Source organism: Dama dama, chromosome 22, assembly GCF_033118175.1.
Source record: "Dama dama isolate Ldn47 chromosome 22, ASM3311817v1, whole genome shotgun sequence".
In the NCBI taxonomy this organism is placed as follows: domain Eukaryota; kingdom Metazoa; phylum Chordata; class Mammalia; order Artiodactyla; family Cervidae; genus Dama; species Dama dama.
In genome coordinates, this window is record NC_083702.1 from 10,170,080 (window position 1) to 10,188,128 (window position 18,049).

Genomic DNA, 18,049 nt, shown 5'->3' on the forward strand with positions numbered 1-18,049 from the left:
CTGACTTTTCCCACTGCTTCCAGCATCACTCCAGACTTTCTTTATTCACACGTCCCCATCAGTAAAAGAACTTTGGGGGCATGTGCCTCCATTATATGGATAGTGTTGTCGGTATCATATACTTTTATTTTCTTATTGTTACATTGTGAACTTTGGAGAAGGAAATGGCAACCCACTCCAGTATTCTTGCCTGGAGAATTCCATGGACAGAGGAGCCTGGTGGGGTCGCAAAGAGCCGGACACGACTGAACAAATAACACACACACACACACACACACGACTGAACAAATCACACACACACGACTGAACAAATCACACACACACACACACACGACTGAACAAATCACACACACACACACACACACACACACATTGCAAGCTTAGTCACTCAGTTGAGTGCCATTTCCTCTTGCAGGGGATCTTCCCAACCCAGGAATTGAACCCAGGTCTCCTGCATCTCCTGCGTTGGCAGGCAGATTCTTTACTGCTGAGCCACTGGGGTAGCCAGTGTTTACACAAAAACTGTAAAGATACACTGTTACAATACATGTATCATCAAACCTACACTAAAACTGGAATTCAGAAGATGAGTTAAAGATGTAATGATTTTTAAAAATTAAAAACTGTTGGTAGTTCAAAAACCTTCTGGCTTCATGTACTTATTTTTGGAAACTGTGCTCTGATGCTGTGGGAGAGAGCAGTTTGTTTAGCTACTTCATTTTAATGGCTGCCCTCCCTGAAAAAGATCCCTGCCTGGGACACGTAGCTGCACACAGAGGAAACGCATCACTGGCTTGTTTTCTAAATCGGGTTACTCATTTTTCCATCCATGCACGCGTATGCAGAGGATTTGTTGAAATTTGGCTAGTACATTTCCATCCTCCCTGAGGCCAATCAGATGTTCCTGTAAACTAAATGGAAGGTGTTTTAAAGTTCTTAACGCATGAGTCCAAAACCCACTCAGATGCTTTGGAAATTTTTAAACAGATTAGAAAATTCTGTTACGTAGGCTTTTAGGAGCTCAGATATGAGCTTTTTTTTTTTTTTTTTTAAGTTTCAGCATATTGTTTTGGGTGACATACTCTTGTAACAGGAGAAGTGTTTTTATATATAGTTTTCTGGAAACCTCTGCACTAACTGAGGTTTCTTTCAAAGAGCAGTTCCTAAAAAAAAATAAAAAAAAAAAAAACAAACACCAAAGAGCAGTTTCTTTCTCACTGACTGTGATAACAAGCCTTTCCTGTGAGGGACATGTTAAACATGCTTAGAGATGTTGTTAGGCTTCCCTGGTGACTCAAGGGTAAAGAACCCGCCTGCTAATGCAGGAGATGTGGGTTTGATCCCTGGGTCAAGAAGATCCCCAGGAGAAGGAAATGGCAATTCACTCCAGTATTCTTGCCTGGGAAATCTCATGGACAGAGGAGCCAGGCAAGCTACAGTCCATGGGGTCACAAGAGTCGGACTTGACTTAGCCACTAAAATAGCACCAAAAGATGTTTTTGAAACATGCTTGGGACGCACATCTCTGACAGCCAATGGTCACAGGGGAAAATGGGCAAGTAGAACTTTTTTTTTTGGTTAAAGAAAGATGTGTTGAGGTCAGTGATTAGGTTTGACAGATCATTTTGATTGTGTTTCTATGAGATAACTGGTAAGTCTCTGATAGAGATGATTTCCTAAGTCAGTATCCATCTCATTACAAATCTGGTGGGAAATTCTCCTGTTCTATGGTCGAAAACTTTATTATGAAAAGTGTCTAAAATGGGGAAGTAGAGTGCCTAGTAGACTATGTTTCTACCTGCCGGTCACTCAGTGGCAACAGTTAGTGACATCTGGCGGTCTTGTTGGCATCTGTCTCTCTCCCCATTTTCAAAGAGCAAAATCCCAGCTGTCATGTTCTTTTTCACCCTTAAGTAGTTCAGTATGCATCTCTACTTGATAAGGACCTTTTGAAACCTTTTAAATTTTGAAACAATTATAGGCTTATGTAGTAAGTGAAGAAGTGAAGTCGCTCAGTCGTGTCCAACTCTTTGCGATCCCGTGGACTGTAGCCTACCAGGCTCCTCTATCCATGGGATTTTCCAGGCAAGAATACTGGAGTGGGTTGCCATTTCTCATAGGAAGTTGCAAAAGTAGTACATAAAATCCCATGTACCTTTCCTCCCCCAAGGCTAACAACTCAAAATTGCTGTAGGCCAATATCAAAACCAGGATGTGGACATTAGTACAGTTTTTTGAAAATATTTATTTATTTGGCTGTGCCGGGTCTTAGTTGCGGCATGTGAGACCCTTAGTTGAGCCATGAAAACTCTTAGTTGCTTCATGTGGGACCTAGTGCCCTGACCAGAGATTGAACCTGGGGCCCCTGCCTTGGGAGCATGGAGTCTTAGCCACTGGACCACGAGGGAAGTCCCTATGGTACTGCTAACTAGACAACAGTTGTTGTTTAGGCTCTAAATCGTGTCTGACTCTACAGTCCATGGACTGTAGCCCACCAGGCTCCTCTGTCCATGGGATTTCCGAGGCAAGAATACTGGAGTGGGTTGCCATTTCCTTCTCCGGGAGATCTTCCCAACCCAGGGATCAAACCCACATCTCCTGCACTGCAGGCGGACTCCGAGCTACCAGGGAAGCCCAACTAGGCAATAGAAGACAGACCTTGCGCAGTTTTCCCTGTTTGCTTGTGTGGGTCCTGTTTTGCAGTTTTGTCTCCTGTAGTCTCATGTAGCCACCACCACTTCAGGATACAAAGTATGTCTCCGTCTGGAGGGAACTCCTGTGTTTCCCTCTGTGTATTTGTGCACCCACTTTCCTTGCTGCCTCGGCCAGCCACTGATCTGTTCTCCATCTTTATAGATTTGTTGTCTTGAGTATGTTATATAAACGGAACCAGGCAGTATGTGATATTTTAAGACTGACAGTTTTCACTAAACAATACCTGGAGATCCATTTAGACTGCTGCCTGTATCAATAGTTTGTTCCTTTTTGTTGCTGAGTAGTGTTCCATGGTCTGGATGTACCAAAAGCTTAAACTTTCACCTGTAGAAGGACATTTGGATTGTTTCCATGTTTCCGTGACAGTTACAAACGCAGCTGCTGTGAACATTTCATGTATAGGTTTTTGTGTGAATGTACATTTTCATTTCCCTAGGATAAATGTCTAAGAATGATTACTGAGTTGTATGGTAAGTGCCTATTAGTTTTATAAGAAACTTCCAGACTCTCTTCCAGAGCGGCTCTACCATCTCATACTGCCACCAGGAACATATGTGTGAGCCAGTTTCTCTGCATCCTCACCTATGTTTGATGTCACTATTTCATATTTGTATGTGGGTAGTGATACTTCATTGTGGTTTTAGTTTGCATTTTCCTAATTGCTAATATTGAATAGCCGTTTACATGTTGACCATGCAACTTCTTGTGTGAAATGTCTGTTTGTATCTTTTGCTAATTTTCTGACTGAATTGTTTGTTTGTTTGTTTGTTTGTTTTTACTGTTTAGCTTTGAGCATTTTATATGCTATATTTTATATTTTATATTCCAGATGCTGGTATTTGTTGGATATGTGGCTCAAAGATATTTCCTTCTGCTCTGTGGCTTGTCTTTTCATGCTGTTCACATAATCACAGCATGAAAGTTTTTACTTTTGGTGACGTCCACTCAGTTTTTCCTTTTAGAGGGTCATGCGTTTGGTGGTAAGTCTAAGAACGCTGCACCTAGTTCTGTGTTTCAAAGATTTTCTCCTATGTCTTCTAAAAGGTTTGTAGTCTTATATTTTGCATTTTAAAAAATGATCTATTGTTTTATTTTTGACTTTGCTGAATTTTTGTTGCTCCTAACACGGGCTTTCTCTAGTCACAGTGAGTGGGGGCTACTATTTGTTGAGGTGCCCGGGCTTCTCCTTGTGGCGGTTTTTCTGTTGTGGAGCACAAGCTCTAGGGTGCACGCGCTTCAGTAGTTGCAACTCTCGGTCCCTAGAGTAAGGCTAGTTGTGGTGTGTGGGCTTAGTTGCTCTGTGGCATATGGGATCTTCCTGGATAAGGGATTGAACCCATGCCCCCTGCATTGGCAGGCAGATACCTATCCACTGAGACACCAGGGAAGTCCCTATATTTTGCATTTATTTGTTTATTATTTGTTTTAATTTTTTTATATTTTACATTTAAATCCATGATCCATTTTGAATTAATTTTTGTGTATGGTGTAGGCTTTAGGTTCAGTTCAGTTAGTCAGTTCAGTCACCAGTTATGTCCGACTCTTTGTGACCCCATGAACCGCAGCACGCCAGGCCTCCCTGTCCATCACCAACTCCCAGAGTCCACCCAAACCCATGTCCATTGAGTTGGTGATGCCATCCAGCCATCTCATCCTCCGTCGTCCCCTTCTCCTCCTGCCTTCAATCTTTCCCAGCATCAGGGTCTTTTCCAGTGAGTCAGGTCTTCATATCAGGTGGCCAAAGTATTGGAGCTTCACCTTCAGCATCAGTCCTTCCAATGAACACCCAGGACTGATCTCCTTTAGGATGGACTGGTTGGATCTCCTTGCAGTCCAAGGGACTCTCAAGAGTCTTCTCCAACACCACAGTTAGGTTAAGGTTCTTTTTTTTGTTGGTCTCTGGATATCCAGTTGTTCTAGCTAGCACTATTTATTGAAATGATTATTCTTCCTCCATTGATAAACACATTTATTTTTGCATACCTACCATGCACCTAATGTGGGCTTCCCAAGTGGCTCATCAGTGAAGAACCCACCTGCCAATACAGAAGATGCGGGTTCGATCCCTGGGTTGGGAAGATCCCCTGGAGGAGGAAATGGCAACCCACACCAGTATTCTTGCCTGGAGAATCCCATGGACAGAGGAGCCTGGTGGGCTACAGTCCATGGGGTCACAAAGAGTTGGACATGACTGAAGCAACTTAGCACATGTACCTAACAAAATTGGCAGGAATTCTCATGTGCTATCTATTTCAAAGGTGTCTTCTTCTATTTTTAATTTATTTTTTATTTTCTTTTAACTTCTTGTTTTATATTGGAGTATAACCAATTATACTCCAATGGGGTCACTAAGAGTCGGATACGACTGAGCGACTTCACTTTCACTTTTCACTTTCATGCATTGGAGGAGGAAATGGCAACCCACTCCAGTATTCTTGCCTGGAGAATCCCAGGGACGGGGGAGCTTGGTGGGCTGCCGTCTCTGGGGTCGCACAGAGTCGGACACAGCTGAAGTGACGTAGCAGCAGCAGCAGCAGCTAGCATGGAGACTCAACCAGGTCCACCCGTTGCATTTAGTTGTAATGTCTCCTTGGCCTCCTGTTCTATTACTGCCCCTCAGCCACCTTTGTTTATAAACCTTTGATTCCTGGGAGAAACCAGGTCCTTTGTCCTATAGAACGGTCCCATGGTCTGGCTTTGCTGCTGCTTCCTCATGGTATCATTTCATCTGTTGTGCTACCCTCTGTATTTCCTGGATACTGGTGGTTGGTTCTAGGGACTTGCTTTGATTCCAGCTCACTTTTGGGATGAGGGTCCTTCCTAGATGATGTCGTGTGTGTTCTGTGTACCCCATGCCCCTCTTCAGTGATGCTGACCGTGACTGTGGCCTGTTTCATCCCTTATCAGATTCCCTAGCAGCCTCACCCAGTGGTTTTATCATCCACTGATGATCCATATCTATGTCCATTGTTTGTATTAGGAGTTGCAAAATGGTCATTTTTTGGTTGCATTCTGTCTTCATTTACTAATGGGACTTGTGTAAAGTGGAAACTCCCCTGACAATGATGTCGTTACCTTCAAATATTATAGATGAAGCAACTGAAGCTCTGAGACATGAAGTCAAGCTTGCAGGTGGTGGAGTCCAGTAGGAACTCGGCTTGGTGACCTCACAGCTGGAGCTTGGGTATGCTCCTTGGAGCTCTGCCCAAAGCCGCTGCCACTTTGAAGCCTTCCCTGAGCCCTCTCCCCAGCCTTGGCCAAGGCGGTTGGTGCTTCCTCGGGACTCCCTGGGTAGTGGGCATTCCCTTGTGCAATGTGGTAGGGGTGAGGCCTCCAGGTTCCCCAGTCACGTAGAGCAGGCGTGTAGAGAAGCCGTGAATCCCTAAACCTGGTCTTCCATGCCTAGCACAGTGTCCAGAGGCCTCAGGTAGTGTTTGCCTGAAAGATGACTCCAGTGTCTCCCCTCAGGCCCTCTACCACGATCCTGGCAGTTTAACTTCAGTCGATTAAGAACATACAGGGGACCTGCTAGAGCTGAGGTTCTGAGCTCCATCTGTGAGTCCGCCCCCTCTGGTGTGTGTGGGTTGCGTGGAAAAAAGGCAGCTATGGAGGTCCTTTCCCCTGGGGAGCAAAACCCTCTACTTCTCCCAGGTCTGAGGTGTTACCAGGCCAGCGTCCTGCTCGCTCTCGCGACCCAGGCAGGCAGAGCTTCTTTCCAGGAAGGTGCCTGTCCCGAGTGTGAAAGGATGGGAGCCAGTGCCCACCCCCTGCCGCCAGTGCCCACACTCTGTGAAGTTTGCGGGGTTTAGTGCCATAAGCTGCCCAGGGTCCAGGAAACAGGGCAAGCCCTTGAGAGCCGCCTTCACCTGCCTCTCTGGGTGCCGGGGACCCTGCGCCTATAAGTCAGAACACTGCCTGAAGTATTTGGGAGGTTATTATGAAAATCCTAGAGTTATTTGGTGGTACCCCCAGAAGTATTTTGGGGGTTATTGTGAAAGTTCTCGAGTCATTTGGTGGAACCCCCAGAAGTATTTTGGGGGTTATTGTGAAAGCCCTTGAGTCATTTGCTGGAAGCTGTAAACACCCAGTTTCACTTTGTTCTCCTCATCTCTAGGATGCAGACAGTCCTACTTACTTCAGAGTGGCTGTTTAAAAAGGCATGAGATCATGTGGGGGGAAATGGTTTGTAAATAGCGAGGGCCGCCTGAGAATGAGGTCAATGGTCTGTAAATCACGGGGCCCCAGCACGAGACATGGTCAGAAACGTGGCTGGTGTGGGTCAGGCCGTAGGAGCGCCCGCCGAGGCCGCGGCTTCCCCTCCTGGGAAGTACCTCCCTCCCCTTCCTGCTAGGAGTCAGGGCCATGGTGAGACAGCCATGACCCCTGTCCTGGAAGGGGGCTCTGGAGCCCAGCGGGGGCAGCTCATCCATGGCCCCCATTGGTAGACAGTATGCACCTGGAACATGTTCTAGGACCCGGGTTGAAGTCCTGGGTCTGATTTGGGGGCAAGTCACCCACCTTCTGAGTGGACTTCTTGGGAACCAGATGACCGACATAAGGAGAGCACTCGAGGGAGAGGAAGTAAAGCCCAGCAGGAAACCAGCCGCACTGAATAGATGCCCTAGTGGGTCACCCCTTGGCGGGGCCAGAGCTCAGCGGTTACCCCGTCTCGGGAAGTCCGTACACAGTCTCATCAGCGCTGCTGTTAGTCAAGGACAAAACAGCCTTTGACACACCCAGTCCTTGCTCAGAAGGAGAAGATGGAAGCATGTCTGTACTTCCTGAAGCCCACCCCTCCCCATTTCCTTGTGTTTATTCATTTAATTTGGGATGACAGACAAAGATGATGATTTACAACCCAAATCTTCTCTTTTAGGAAATATTTCTGGCACTGGTTTTCAATGTTGCAACCATACTTACAGGAGCTATTCTTAGACTTGTCACTGTGTCTCTTTTTCAAAGCGCCACCAGTCTTTATATAGACACCTTCTCCAGTTTTGAGTTTCTTTATATAGATGCCTTCTCCAGTTTTGAGTTTTTAATCGAGATTCTTCTCTCCGTCGGCGCGTTAGAGATAGTTTATTTTTACAGGAAAATAGAAACACAGGGGGCTCTTCCAGGGTAAAAACATATAGCTAAGAGCAGACATGACTCAGATGGGGGCAGAGGGGTGGGGAGGTGTGGGAAAAATCCTCTTCTTGCATGTATATTATCTATGGTGAAACAGATCACCAGCCCAGGTGGGATGCATGAGACAAGTGCTCGGGCCTGGTGCACTGGGAAGACCCAGAGGAATCGGGTGGAGAGGGAGGTGGGAGGGGGGATCGGGATGGGGAATCCGTGTAACTCTATGGCTGATTCATATCAGTGTATGACAAAACCCACTGAAATGTTGTGAAGTAATTAGCCTCCAACTAATAAAAAAAAATTTTAAAAAAAAATCCTCTTCTTCATCTTGGGGTCAGGATGCATCTCGGGAATACCCCAGGAAACCTCCTGTTGGTGTCGGTATCTTGTAGCTCAGACAGGGAGGGCACTGGGAGAGGTCATCTGGGCTGACTGCAGGGTTCAGGCTGGGATGGTTGGGTGTGGGGGGTTGGCCATTTTCTGGGTCAGGCAGACCCTCTGGGGTCCACTGAGCCTGTGCAGACACACAGCTGGTCGTGGTGGAGCTGAGGCTTGAGCCTCAGCCAGGGCTCTTTCTTGTCTCGCCTTCGCATCTGTTTGCATCAGTGGTTGGACGGTCACCTGGTCCATTGCAGGTTAGTCTGGGGCCTTTGCTGCATGGATGCTCCGTGACCCCAGGATGGCATTGTCCAACCTGTCAACAGGTGGCAACACTGAAAAGGACTTCCGTCAGGGCCATGGGTCTTGGCAAGTCTGTGGCGGGGAGTGACTGGTCCTGCTAGAGCTTTCCAGGTGCTTCTGATGGAATGGCTTCACTGTTTGAGACTGATGCCAGCCCCCAGCCTGCCATTGGCCCTTGTTTGTAAACTTGCCAGGAGAACCATAACAACAGTTCTTCTGTAATATATGGTTTCCTTCCAATGTGAAACTATTAATTTGTTACCCCAGATACTGAAGTTGCTACCAGGAGGTGTGGGACCGACATCACAGTCCACGTGGGGTAACTGCCCGGGATGCTGGAGTGCCATCCTGTGTCCCGCCCACTCCCATCTTTACTTTCCCCACCCAGAATCTTCCTTTATGTCAGCTGCCTCAACCCTATTCTTTGCTTCTCTCTGACATACCTCAAATTCCTTTTGAAATGAGGAGTGGAAATCGATGGATGATAAAATAAACATTATAAGTGGTCTTGGTGCTAAGCTTGCTGCAGGGAATTCCAAGATAGAAAAGTGGTCTTGCCTTGAAGAGTGGGCAGACTTAGGAGGATAAATGCAAGCAAATGACAGCGGCACGTGTCATGTAGGACAACAGAGGCGGGTGACATGCATGGAAGTACCTAAATGGGCAAAGTGAACAGGGCAGGCTTTTAGGAAGAGCGGTCCGTGAGCTAAATTAAAAGGTGAGCAGTTTGGAGGTGGGGAAGGGCCATAAAATGTCCAGCACGACACAGCAGGATGGTGAGGACCAAGTGTCAGCCGTTAGGAGAACTGGGGAGAAATATCAGAGGGGGTGCCTCAGCGCTAAAGTGACCCTGCTAGACTGTAACAGAGGTGTAAAGATGGTTGGAGACCACACAATCACTGAACACCCGCTCTGTCCTGTGCCCGCACTGACCAAGGGCTGGAGATCCAGTCCTGAGCAGAACAGGGCCCCTGCCGTCAGGGAGCTAGTATCTGGTGCGGGAGACAGACAGTTAATGAACACGTGAGTGATGTATGATTTGTCAGCTGGAGTCAGGTGGTGATGAGTGCTCTGGAGAGAAATAAAGAGGTCAGAGTGCCTTGGGTGAGGGTGGTCATATTTGAATGGGTGGTCAGGGCAGAGACCTAAAGGGTGTGTGGGAGGTGCTGTGTGGCGGGGCAGAGGCTGTGCAAAGGCCCTGTGGCAGGAGCAGGCGTGGCTTGTTGGAGCCACAGGAGGCTCGTGTGACTGGAATGGAGGATTATGATGGGAATGGACTTGAGATCAGAGTGTGTAGAGGGCCCATCAGGCAGTCTGTGGGCCTCTGTAAGGACAACAGCTTGTAGTCTGATGGAGACAGGAGCCATTGGAGGGTTTTGAGCAGAGGGAGGGCTCAATCTGACCGATGTCTTAGAAGGTTCACTTGCTGCTCTGTGTGGATGGTGGGGCCAAGGAAGAAGCAGAGAGATTGGTCAGGAGCCTGTTCCATTAATCCAGGGGCTGGAGTGAGGCATGGTCGGGGTCTGGTCACATTTTGAAGGAGATGTAAAGCCTAGAATGTTCTTTCCAGTGCCGCTGCTGACACTGAAAGGAGGCTAACACTGTGGTTCCCTCTTTCTAGGCCAGCTCGTCATTAACTCTGAGGCTTTCTCTCAGGAAGCCCCCTGCTGCCGGGCACCATGACCGTGAGGGGGGCCGCGCTGGCCCCGGATCCAGCGTCACCCACCACGGCAGCAGCCTCGCCCAGCATCTCCGTGATCCCTGAGGGTAGCCCCACGGCCATGGAGCAGCCCGTGTTCCTGATGACAACTGCTGCTCAGGCCATCTCTGGCTTCTTCGTTTGGACAGCCCTGCTCATCACCTGCCACCAGGTACCCAGGCCAGGCGAGCCAGCAAGCCCCAGTGCTCCGGGGGAGGTGGTCCCGAGAGGTTTCTCATCCAACATAGTATTAGTTAGGCCAGGCCAGGCTACACTGCAGTAATAAATAAGCCCTGAATCTCAGGGGCTTCCCCGGGGGAGTCGGGTTCTTGCTCAGCCAGCCCAGTGCTGGTCAGTTTCCATTCTGTGGCTCCAGCATCTTACAGTTGCAAGACACCATCTGTCTGACAACTGCAGGGAAGGGTGTGTGTACAAAGTACTCTGAATATTTAACTTTCTCAACCAGAAATGGTCCACCTTCCGTGGGCCAGAACTGGTCATGTGTCCAGCCCAAGCTATAGGGGACCCTGGGAACTGTGTACAGGGTGGCAGTGTCCCCTGTGCAGATGAGAAAATAGAGACCCAGAGAGGAAGGAGGGAGGAGACACTAGCCTAGTCACATACAAGTTGGTGGCAGAGCTGGGACAGAAGTCGTTTCCCATCCCCCTGGGCTCGCCTTCCCAGGTGAGGCTGCCGTGGGCTGGGATGTTCCTTGGCTGCCCAAAGAAGAAGGTTTGAAGGCTGCTCCATGAAGAGGGAGGCTGAACCCGTTCCGGTCCCAGGGTTCCCCATCCCTCCTAGAACCCAACTGCTTCCCAGGCGGCTGGCTCACAGCAGATGGGAAATGCTTCGTCTTCTTCCTTCTCCCAAGCACAGGGCTTGGCTGGGCCAAGCATGAAGTCATGGGAGCTGGGACGAGGGAGACTTTGGCTGCTGGGACTGTTGCATCGTGGTTAGAGCCGTTCTTGGCATTTGTGTGCAGCTTTTATTTTTTCCCCTGCTTTCTAAAAACTGCATTGCATTCTCCCAACTTGCCAGCGAGGCAGGCAGTGCTGCCCCTGTTCAACAGATGGGAAAGTGAGACCCAGAATGAGGCTGTTGCTGCAGCCACTCAGCCAGAAAGGACTTCCGCCTTCTGTGGAAGGGAGGGTCCTGTCTGTCCCGCCCTCTGCACCATAAGTTAGTTAAGGGACAGGGCAGGGTGGGCCACTGCCTGTTCACCTGTGTTTTAGCTCACCGGTCCAGGGGCAGGTGTTTAGAAAGTCTTGGAAGTGGAGGGACAGTACATGCATGTTAATCTACTCCTGCATCAGGCACCTGGTTCCCAAACCCAGCTATGCACACATCCTGGTCCCCAGGGAGCGTGTCATCGCTGTGGACCCCAGCTCATCCCTGACTGATTTGCATAATCTTGGGGGTGACCTCATGGCCCTGGGCCTGCGAGGCAGCCTGGGCACCACCGCATGCAGCCTGTGGGCTTCACGCACCCTTGGTGGGATGCTTACAACAGCCTCACCTGGGAAGTGTGTGTCGTCACAGTGGAGAGAGGAGGACGCAGAGGCTCAGGGCTGAGTTAACGTGGTGGTCCCCGTGCTAGTTGAGGGCAGAGCCGGACCCAGGTGGGCTCCTCCTTCCGTGGAGCCGGCGGGCCATGGTCTCTGGGGCCCTGGCTGACCGGCCCCCTCCGCCCCCAGATCTACATGCACCTGCGCTGCTACAGCTGCCCCAACGAGCAGCGCTACATTGTCCGCATCCTCTTCATTGTGCCCATCTACGCCTTCGACTCCTGGCTCAGCCTCCTTTTCTTCACCAACGACCAGTACTACGTGTACTTCGGCACCGTGCGTGACTGCTACGAGGGTGAGGACGGCTCGGGCGGCAGCCAGAGGGTTGTGGGGGGGGGGTGGCTGGGAGCTGTGCACCCCCACTTTGTCTGGGAGCTAGAAGACCCTCTTCCCGGCTTCCTCCTGGAGGGGCCACCCGTCCCTTCTTGACCCCCTTCAGGGTTTTCCACCCAGATACCAGCACACATGTAACCAGGTGTCACCTGCTGAGATGCTTCGTGACGTGGCCCCCAAACTCCTCTGCAGACACCCGGGATCAGGGCTCCTTTCTCAGTGCTGGCATCTCTGGTGAGGGTGGGGGCAGCAAATAAGTGGCTTATGGGTAGATAGAAAGGGCTTCTCTTCTGTGGAAGGGAGGGTCCCGTCTGTCCCACCCTCTACACCATAAGTTAGTTAAGGGACAGGGCAGGGTGGGCCACTGCCTGTTCACCTGTGTTTTAGCTCCACGCCCCAGGGGCAGGTGTTTAGAAAGTCCTGGAGGTGGAGGGACAGTACATGCATGTTAATCGACTCCTGCATCATTCACCTGGTTCCCAAACCCAGCCATGCACACATCCTGGTCCCCAGGGAGCGTGTCATCGCTGTGGATCCCAGCTCATCCCTGACTGATTTGCATAATCTTGGGGGTGACCTCATGGCCCTGGGTCTTCAAGGCTGCCTGGGCACCACCACACACAACCTGTGGGCTTCACGCACCCCTGTACCACTAGATACAGGTGGATAAGGGGCTTGTCTCATGTGTGGTGTGGACACATCACTTGCTCCTGTGCTGAGCTCCAAGCACCTGGCCAGGCCCCGTGCTGGGCTCCGGGCAAGACAACCCTCACCCTGCCTGCCATGCGGGAATCTGTGTGGCCTAAACAGCACAAGGAGACAGGGATGCTCTCTCCCAGTGGCCCTGCCTGAGGATGGGGGTGGGGTGGGGCAGGGATCAGGGTCTTAGAGATGAGTTGGCATCTGCCAGGCAGTGGCATGGATGAGCATTCATTCTGGGCAGAGAGGAATCTCAGCGTGCTGGTTTGGGGGTGCTGGGAGCTGTTGCGGGGGGCAGCCACGGCCAGAGGAGAGGCCAGTGGCTAGAGGCGATGGGCCTGGGAGGCAGGGATGGGGACGTACACAGCCTTGGGGGCATAGAAGGAAACGGAAGTTTTGTTTTACTGGTGATACACAGGAATATGACATGACTGGAAATTGCAGTTTAGAAAATCTCCAGGTGCTGAGTGGGTGAAGGAAGGGGAGGCCAGAGACCCCAGGACAGGTCTCAGTCCAGCGATGCTTCGGCCTGTCCCCAGGCAGGCCAGCAGGGAGAGGACCTGTTCTTCTCCACCAGAAGAGGTCCGCCAGAAGGAGGACCCTTGAACTCAAGATCCCTGCTCTGACACCCACGCTCCTCAACAGTTCTATGCTTTCCTGTCTCCTCCCTGTACCTGCGCTGATGGTTTCGGGTAGAATGACCAAACATGGTTTTCCTTATACTGAGGCTCTGACCACAACTGATTATCTGCTTCCCAGACCCCGGAGAAGGAGGGGGCGGCGCTTTGTCCTGGCCCTGGATATTGGAGTGCAGCGTGCTTGGCCCCAAAGAAGCTAGAGTCTCTCCTCTCATCTCACTTTGAACATGTGTATCCCTGAAGACTCGCAGGGCACAGGAAGTGGCCTTTGAACTTGAGGAGATAATGCAGGCACCCGGTGGGCCCCCCTCGCCCTGCAGCCATGCTGGCCTCCTTTCCCACCCAGCCCACCACATCCGTTTTCCCAGTGTCTGCAGAGCTCTTTCATCTTGACTCCAGCATCTCCTCAGAAAGGCCTGCCCGTGGCTCCAGCTCCCAGCCCCTGTTTGCAGTTAAGCATGGGTAGCGTGTGAGCCTGATTTGCTCCGTCTCCCTCACGGACTGTCAGCTCCACGAGAGCAGACACGGGCAGAGAGCACGGGCAACAGAGCCAGCAGGTGAGAGGTGCTCGCGCCTCTGTATGTTTGGAACGGATAAGGGAAGACTCTGAGCTTCCACTGCAGGGGGTGCAGGTTTGATCCCTGGGTGGGGAACTAATAAGAGCGTGTGTGCGGCTTGGCACAGCCAAAACAAGAAAAGACTTTATTAAACACCTGCTACGTGCCTTGCAGTCACCCACGTGGGGCCTCGCTGAATCCCCGGGGCTGGAGTCCCTGCCCGGCTCTGTCAGGTGAGAACATGGCAGCTGGGCCGGGCCCCTAGAGCCTGATGTTCCTGGAAGCGCTGGAATCCCCCGGGGAAACCACTGGGCACCTAGGGAATGGTAAAGCCTGAGGATGGGGACCGTGGGGCTCCCTTTTCTGTTCAGCTGCCAGCCTCGCCACGGTGCCCAGGAGCAGCCTCTGCCCACTGGTTTCTTTGGAAGCAAAAACCACTTCCCTCCTGGGGGCCCGGGGTGGGGCTATCCCGTGTGATGATGGGGAGACAAGTATAGACTCCCTTCTCTCCAGGGCCCTGAAGATTGGGGCTCAGGGCAGAAGTGGGGACCACCCGGGGCCCCCAGACCATCTTACTCTGGGCCCCAGAGGCAGCAGCAGATGGTCGGCGGCTACTCCATCTCAGAACCCTTTTGTTCAGGTCCAGCCCAGCCTATCCTTCCAGCCACACGAAGGTCCTCACAGGAAGCCGGCTGCCCTGCGAAGCACATCTCCTAGCAACGCTATTATCTGCTTGGCCTCTCCGGAGGAGTTTACAAACAGTGCAGCAGCTGCCGTGGAGTTCAGGCTGCCCCCCGAGTCCACCAGCTCGCAGTGTCTGAGTTGGTGGGCTGGGCCCTGGCCTGGCCTTTTCCGCACCTCCTGCTTTGGTGCTCCTATCTGCAGCTGCCTGCAGGAGCCGCCCCCACAGAGTTGATGATGGGGTGTGTCCCTTAAAAGTCAAAAAGAACCATCCTCCCACCCTTTCTCCTCATGTCCCAAAACTCAGGAAGGGACACACAAATCGAATGGGCTGGGGGCCTCTTATTTCAGATAGAACCAACCTGTTGTGTAGCCCGGCTCAGAGCCAGACTCTCTGTCGGGCCTCTTAGAGACATTTGCTTTTTTTTTTTTTTTAAACAAAATTTAAACAACTAAGATTTTACTTTTATTGAAGTAATATGTGCCCTTGGTTGAAACATAAAACTGCCCCAACTCCTCCTCACTCTCAAAGTCATCCCACTTTCAACTCTTGAAACTGGTTTCATTTGTTCCAGTGACCTAAAAATAGGCTTTTACTGTTATTTCTTAGCTTTTCAGTTTTATGTAGTGTTACATAGTGACTTCCTGCTGCAGAAGGCTTTTTGTTTTGGTTTTGGGGTTTTGTTTTTGGTCACGCTATGCAGCATGTGGGATCTTACTTAGTTCCCCAACCAGGGATTGAACCCATTCCCCCTACAGTGGAAGTGCAGAGTTTTAACCACTGGATTGCCAGGGAAGTCCAAGGAAGGCTCTGAGTTAGGCATCTTATCTCCAACTACGGCGCGTGCGCACACACACACACACACACACACACACACACACACACACACGTTTTCTTTCCTTCCTCTTTTTAATGTGATCGTATCCTGATTTTCCTTAGTCTGTGTTCAGTGTGTGGATTAAACATCTGTAACTGTTGTTCAGGGCTCAGCCTGACAGTGACCCAAGACGACACTTCCTTGTTCCGCTTTGTTTTCCCTCTGGTTGCTACTTGTCTGCCCCTTTGGCTTGCTGTTTTCTGTCTCTTATCATTAATTTATCCCCCCAGCACCTCAGTTGAATAAAAAAAGAAGCCCTCCTGTCAGTCTCCTAGTTCCGGGTTTTCCAGGTGGCGATCCTCCTGGAGCCTTGCCCTCCTTGCCCCCATCTGGACTGGTTGTCCTCGAGGCCTCTTACTTTTCAGCTGTTGTCCTGGGTCTTGCCTTCACCGTCAGTCCAGGAATCCTGCCGTCTTTCCTGTCCTGAACCGCCTGTTCCCTGGGTGCCATCTTTTCCGCATTTGAGGTCTGCTCTTTTTGGTGAGCACACATCTTCCAGGGGCTTCCTGAGAAGACAGTTTGCATGAGAGTTCTGTTTTTTGAAATCTGAACATTATCTGCAAATATCTTTATTATCATGTTTAAGTTTGTTGGTGTTCAGTGGGGATATGATTTCTGAATTGAAAATCATTCTCCCTCTGAATTTTGAAGGTGTGTTTTTAACTGTCTCTTAGCTTCCAGTATTGTTTTTGGAAAGTCTGCTGGATCCTTAAAGCTTGTATGTAACTCTTTTTTTTGTTCTCCTAGCTTTTAGGATCTTGTCTTTATCCCCGTTGTTCTGAAATCTCACGAGAGATGGGGTGTTCATCGTGCAGGGCATCTGGTGGGCTTTTTCAGGGTGGACACTACTCATATCCTAAGGTTCTGGGAAATTTTCCTGAATGTTTCTTTGATAATTCCTTCCCTTCCATTTTACCATCCCTTTCTGGAATAAGTTAAGTAGGATGTTGCACTTTTGGATTGAGCCTCAAATTTCCTTTACAGTTTCTTGGCATTTTTCATCTCTTTCTTTGTTCCGCTTTCCAAGAATTTTTCTGATTATGTTTCAAATCTTTACCTTTGAGCTTTCTGTTGAAGGTTTTATTTCCTTTATCATGTTGTAAAATGTCAGGCGCTCTTCCCTGCTCTTTTCCCCTTGTTCCTGGTTTTGTTCTTCTCTCTCTGGGGATGCTAAGTACATTTTTCTTCTATTCCCCACATTATATCTGTCTTTTGAGTTTCTTCCATTTGTTTGCTTACTTTGCTCTTTGACCTTTGAGTAAGAAGCTTTCCTCAAATGTCTGGTGATCTTGGCTATTTTTTTTTTTTTAATATATTTGAGAATGGGGCTTGGGCTTTTCAGGTGGCACAGTGATATAGAATCTGCCTCCCAGTGTGGGAGATGCAAGAGACGCGGGTTCAAACCCTGAGTCAGGAAGATCCCCTGGAGGAGGAAATGGCAACCCAGTATTCTTTCTTGGGAAATCCCAGGGACAGGGGAGCCTGTCAGGCTACAGCCTGTAGGGTTGCAAAGAGTCAGACATGACTGAGCACACACATAAGTAAAGGAAATACCAAGTACACGCTGGAGCCCAAAATAAGAAATCTAAAACAGTGGAAAAGAAGAATGGGTCTTAAAACTGCTGGGCCTCTTCCCAGTTGGGTGGAGGACGTGGATAGGACGTGGGACATTTCCTCTGCCTTTTATTTACTTATTATTATTATTTTTTTTTTTTACTGCAGCATATGGGATCTTATTTCCCTAACCAGGGATTGAATCTGCACCTCCAATAGTGGCAGTGGGGCGTCTTAACCACTGGACCACCAGGGAGGTTGCTCCTCTGCTGTTTGCATGCAGTGGTGGGGTAGACAGTACATGAAGGCTCTTTGATTCTGGGCCTGTTCCCTCAGAGAATAATGTTCTCGTCGCCTTCTAGGAGGAGGACGCTGAGGGGCTGATCGATAGCTGGGAAAGGGCCCTGGGCATCTTCCCTTCGTGTTCAGACTTCCTGTCTGTATTTTCTGCAAGTCTCTGCATCGCTGCCCTTAGCTGGGCCAAGTTCTGTGAGGGCAGAACCATCTCAACTGTCTCGAAAGGAAAAAGCCAAGAGCGTCACATGGAGACTGGTGGCCGGTGTTCGCATCTGCACCCACAGCCTTCAGGGCTGCCTGGCGCGCCCGGTTACACAGGTTCCTGGGGTTCTGTGGCTCCCTCCTGTCCCCAGGTCAGCGACCATGCCGCACCTTCCAGAGCCTTTGTGACATCCCTCTGCCTCATGGCACCTGCTGCCTCTGGGGCCATGTCCTTGCCTTTGAAGGTTTGTACCTTTGCCCCCAATTCCTTCTCACTTCAGGGACATTTCAGGGGAGGATGGAGGTGAACCCTGTGAATTGGAGGTCGTGATTCCACTATCGAGGGAGAAATGGATGCTTGCCCAGTGCCCCTAATGGAAGTTGCTCAGTCGTGTCTGACTCTGTGACCCCATGGACTGTAGTC

General features: G+C 50.1%; 1 protein-coding gene across 3 annotated transcripts in view; it reads left to right on the forward strand.

Annotated features, from left to right (window-relative positions):
- The window catches only part of TMEM184B (transmembrane protein 184B), a 50,900-nt gene that overhangs the window by 16,248 nt on the left and 16,603 nt on the right, over nt 1-18,049 (forward strand). For 2 of the 3 annotated variants that reach the window (XM_061124564.1, XM_061124566.1), the window contains exons 2-3: nt 10,145-10,394; nt 11,917-12,082. In XM_061124564.1, coding sequence (XP_060980547.1) covers nt 10,203-10,394; nt 11,917-12,082 — 358 coding nt within the window. In that variant the 5' untranslated portion in view covers nt 10,145-10,202. The remainder of the gene's footprint in view (nt 1-10,144; nt 10,395-11,916; nt 12,083-18,049) is intronic. The other variant, XM_061124565.1, reaches the window with a different exon arrangement.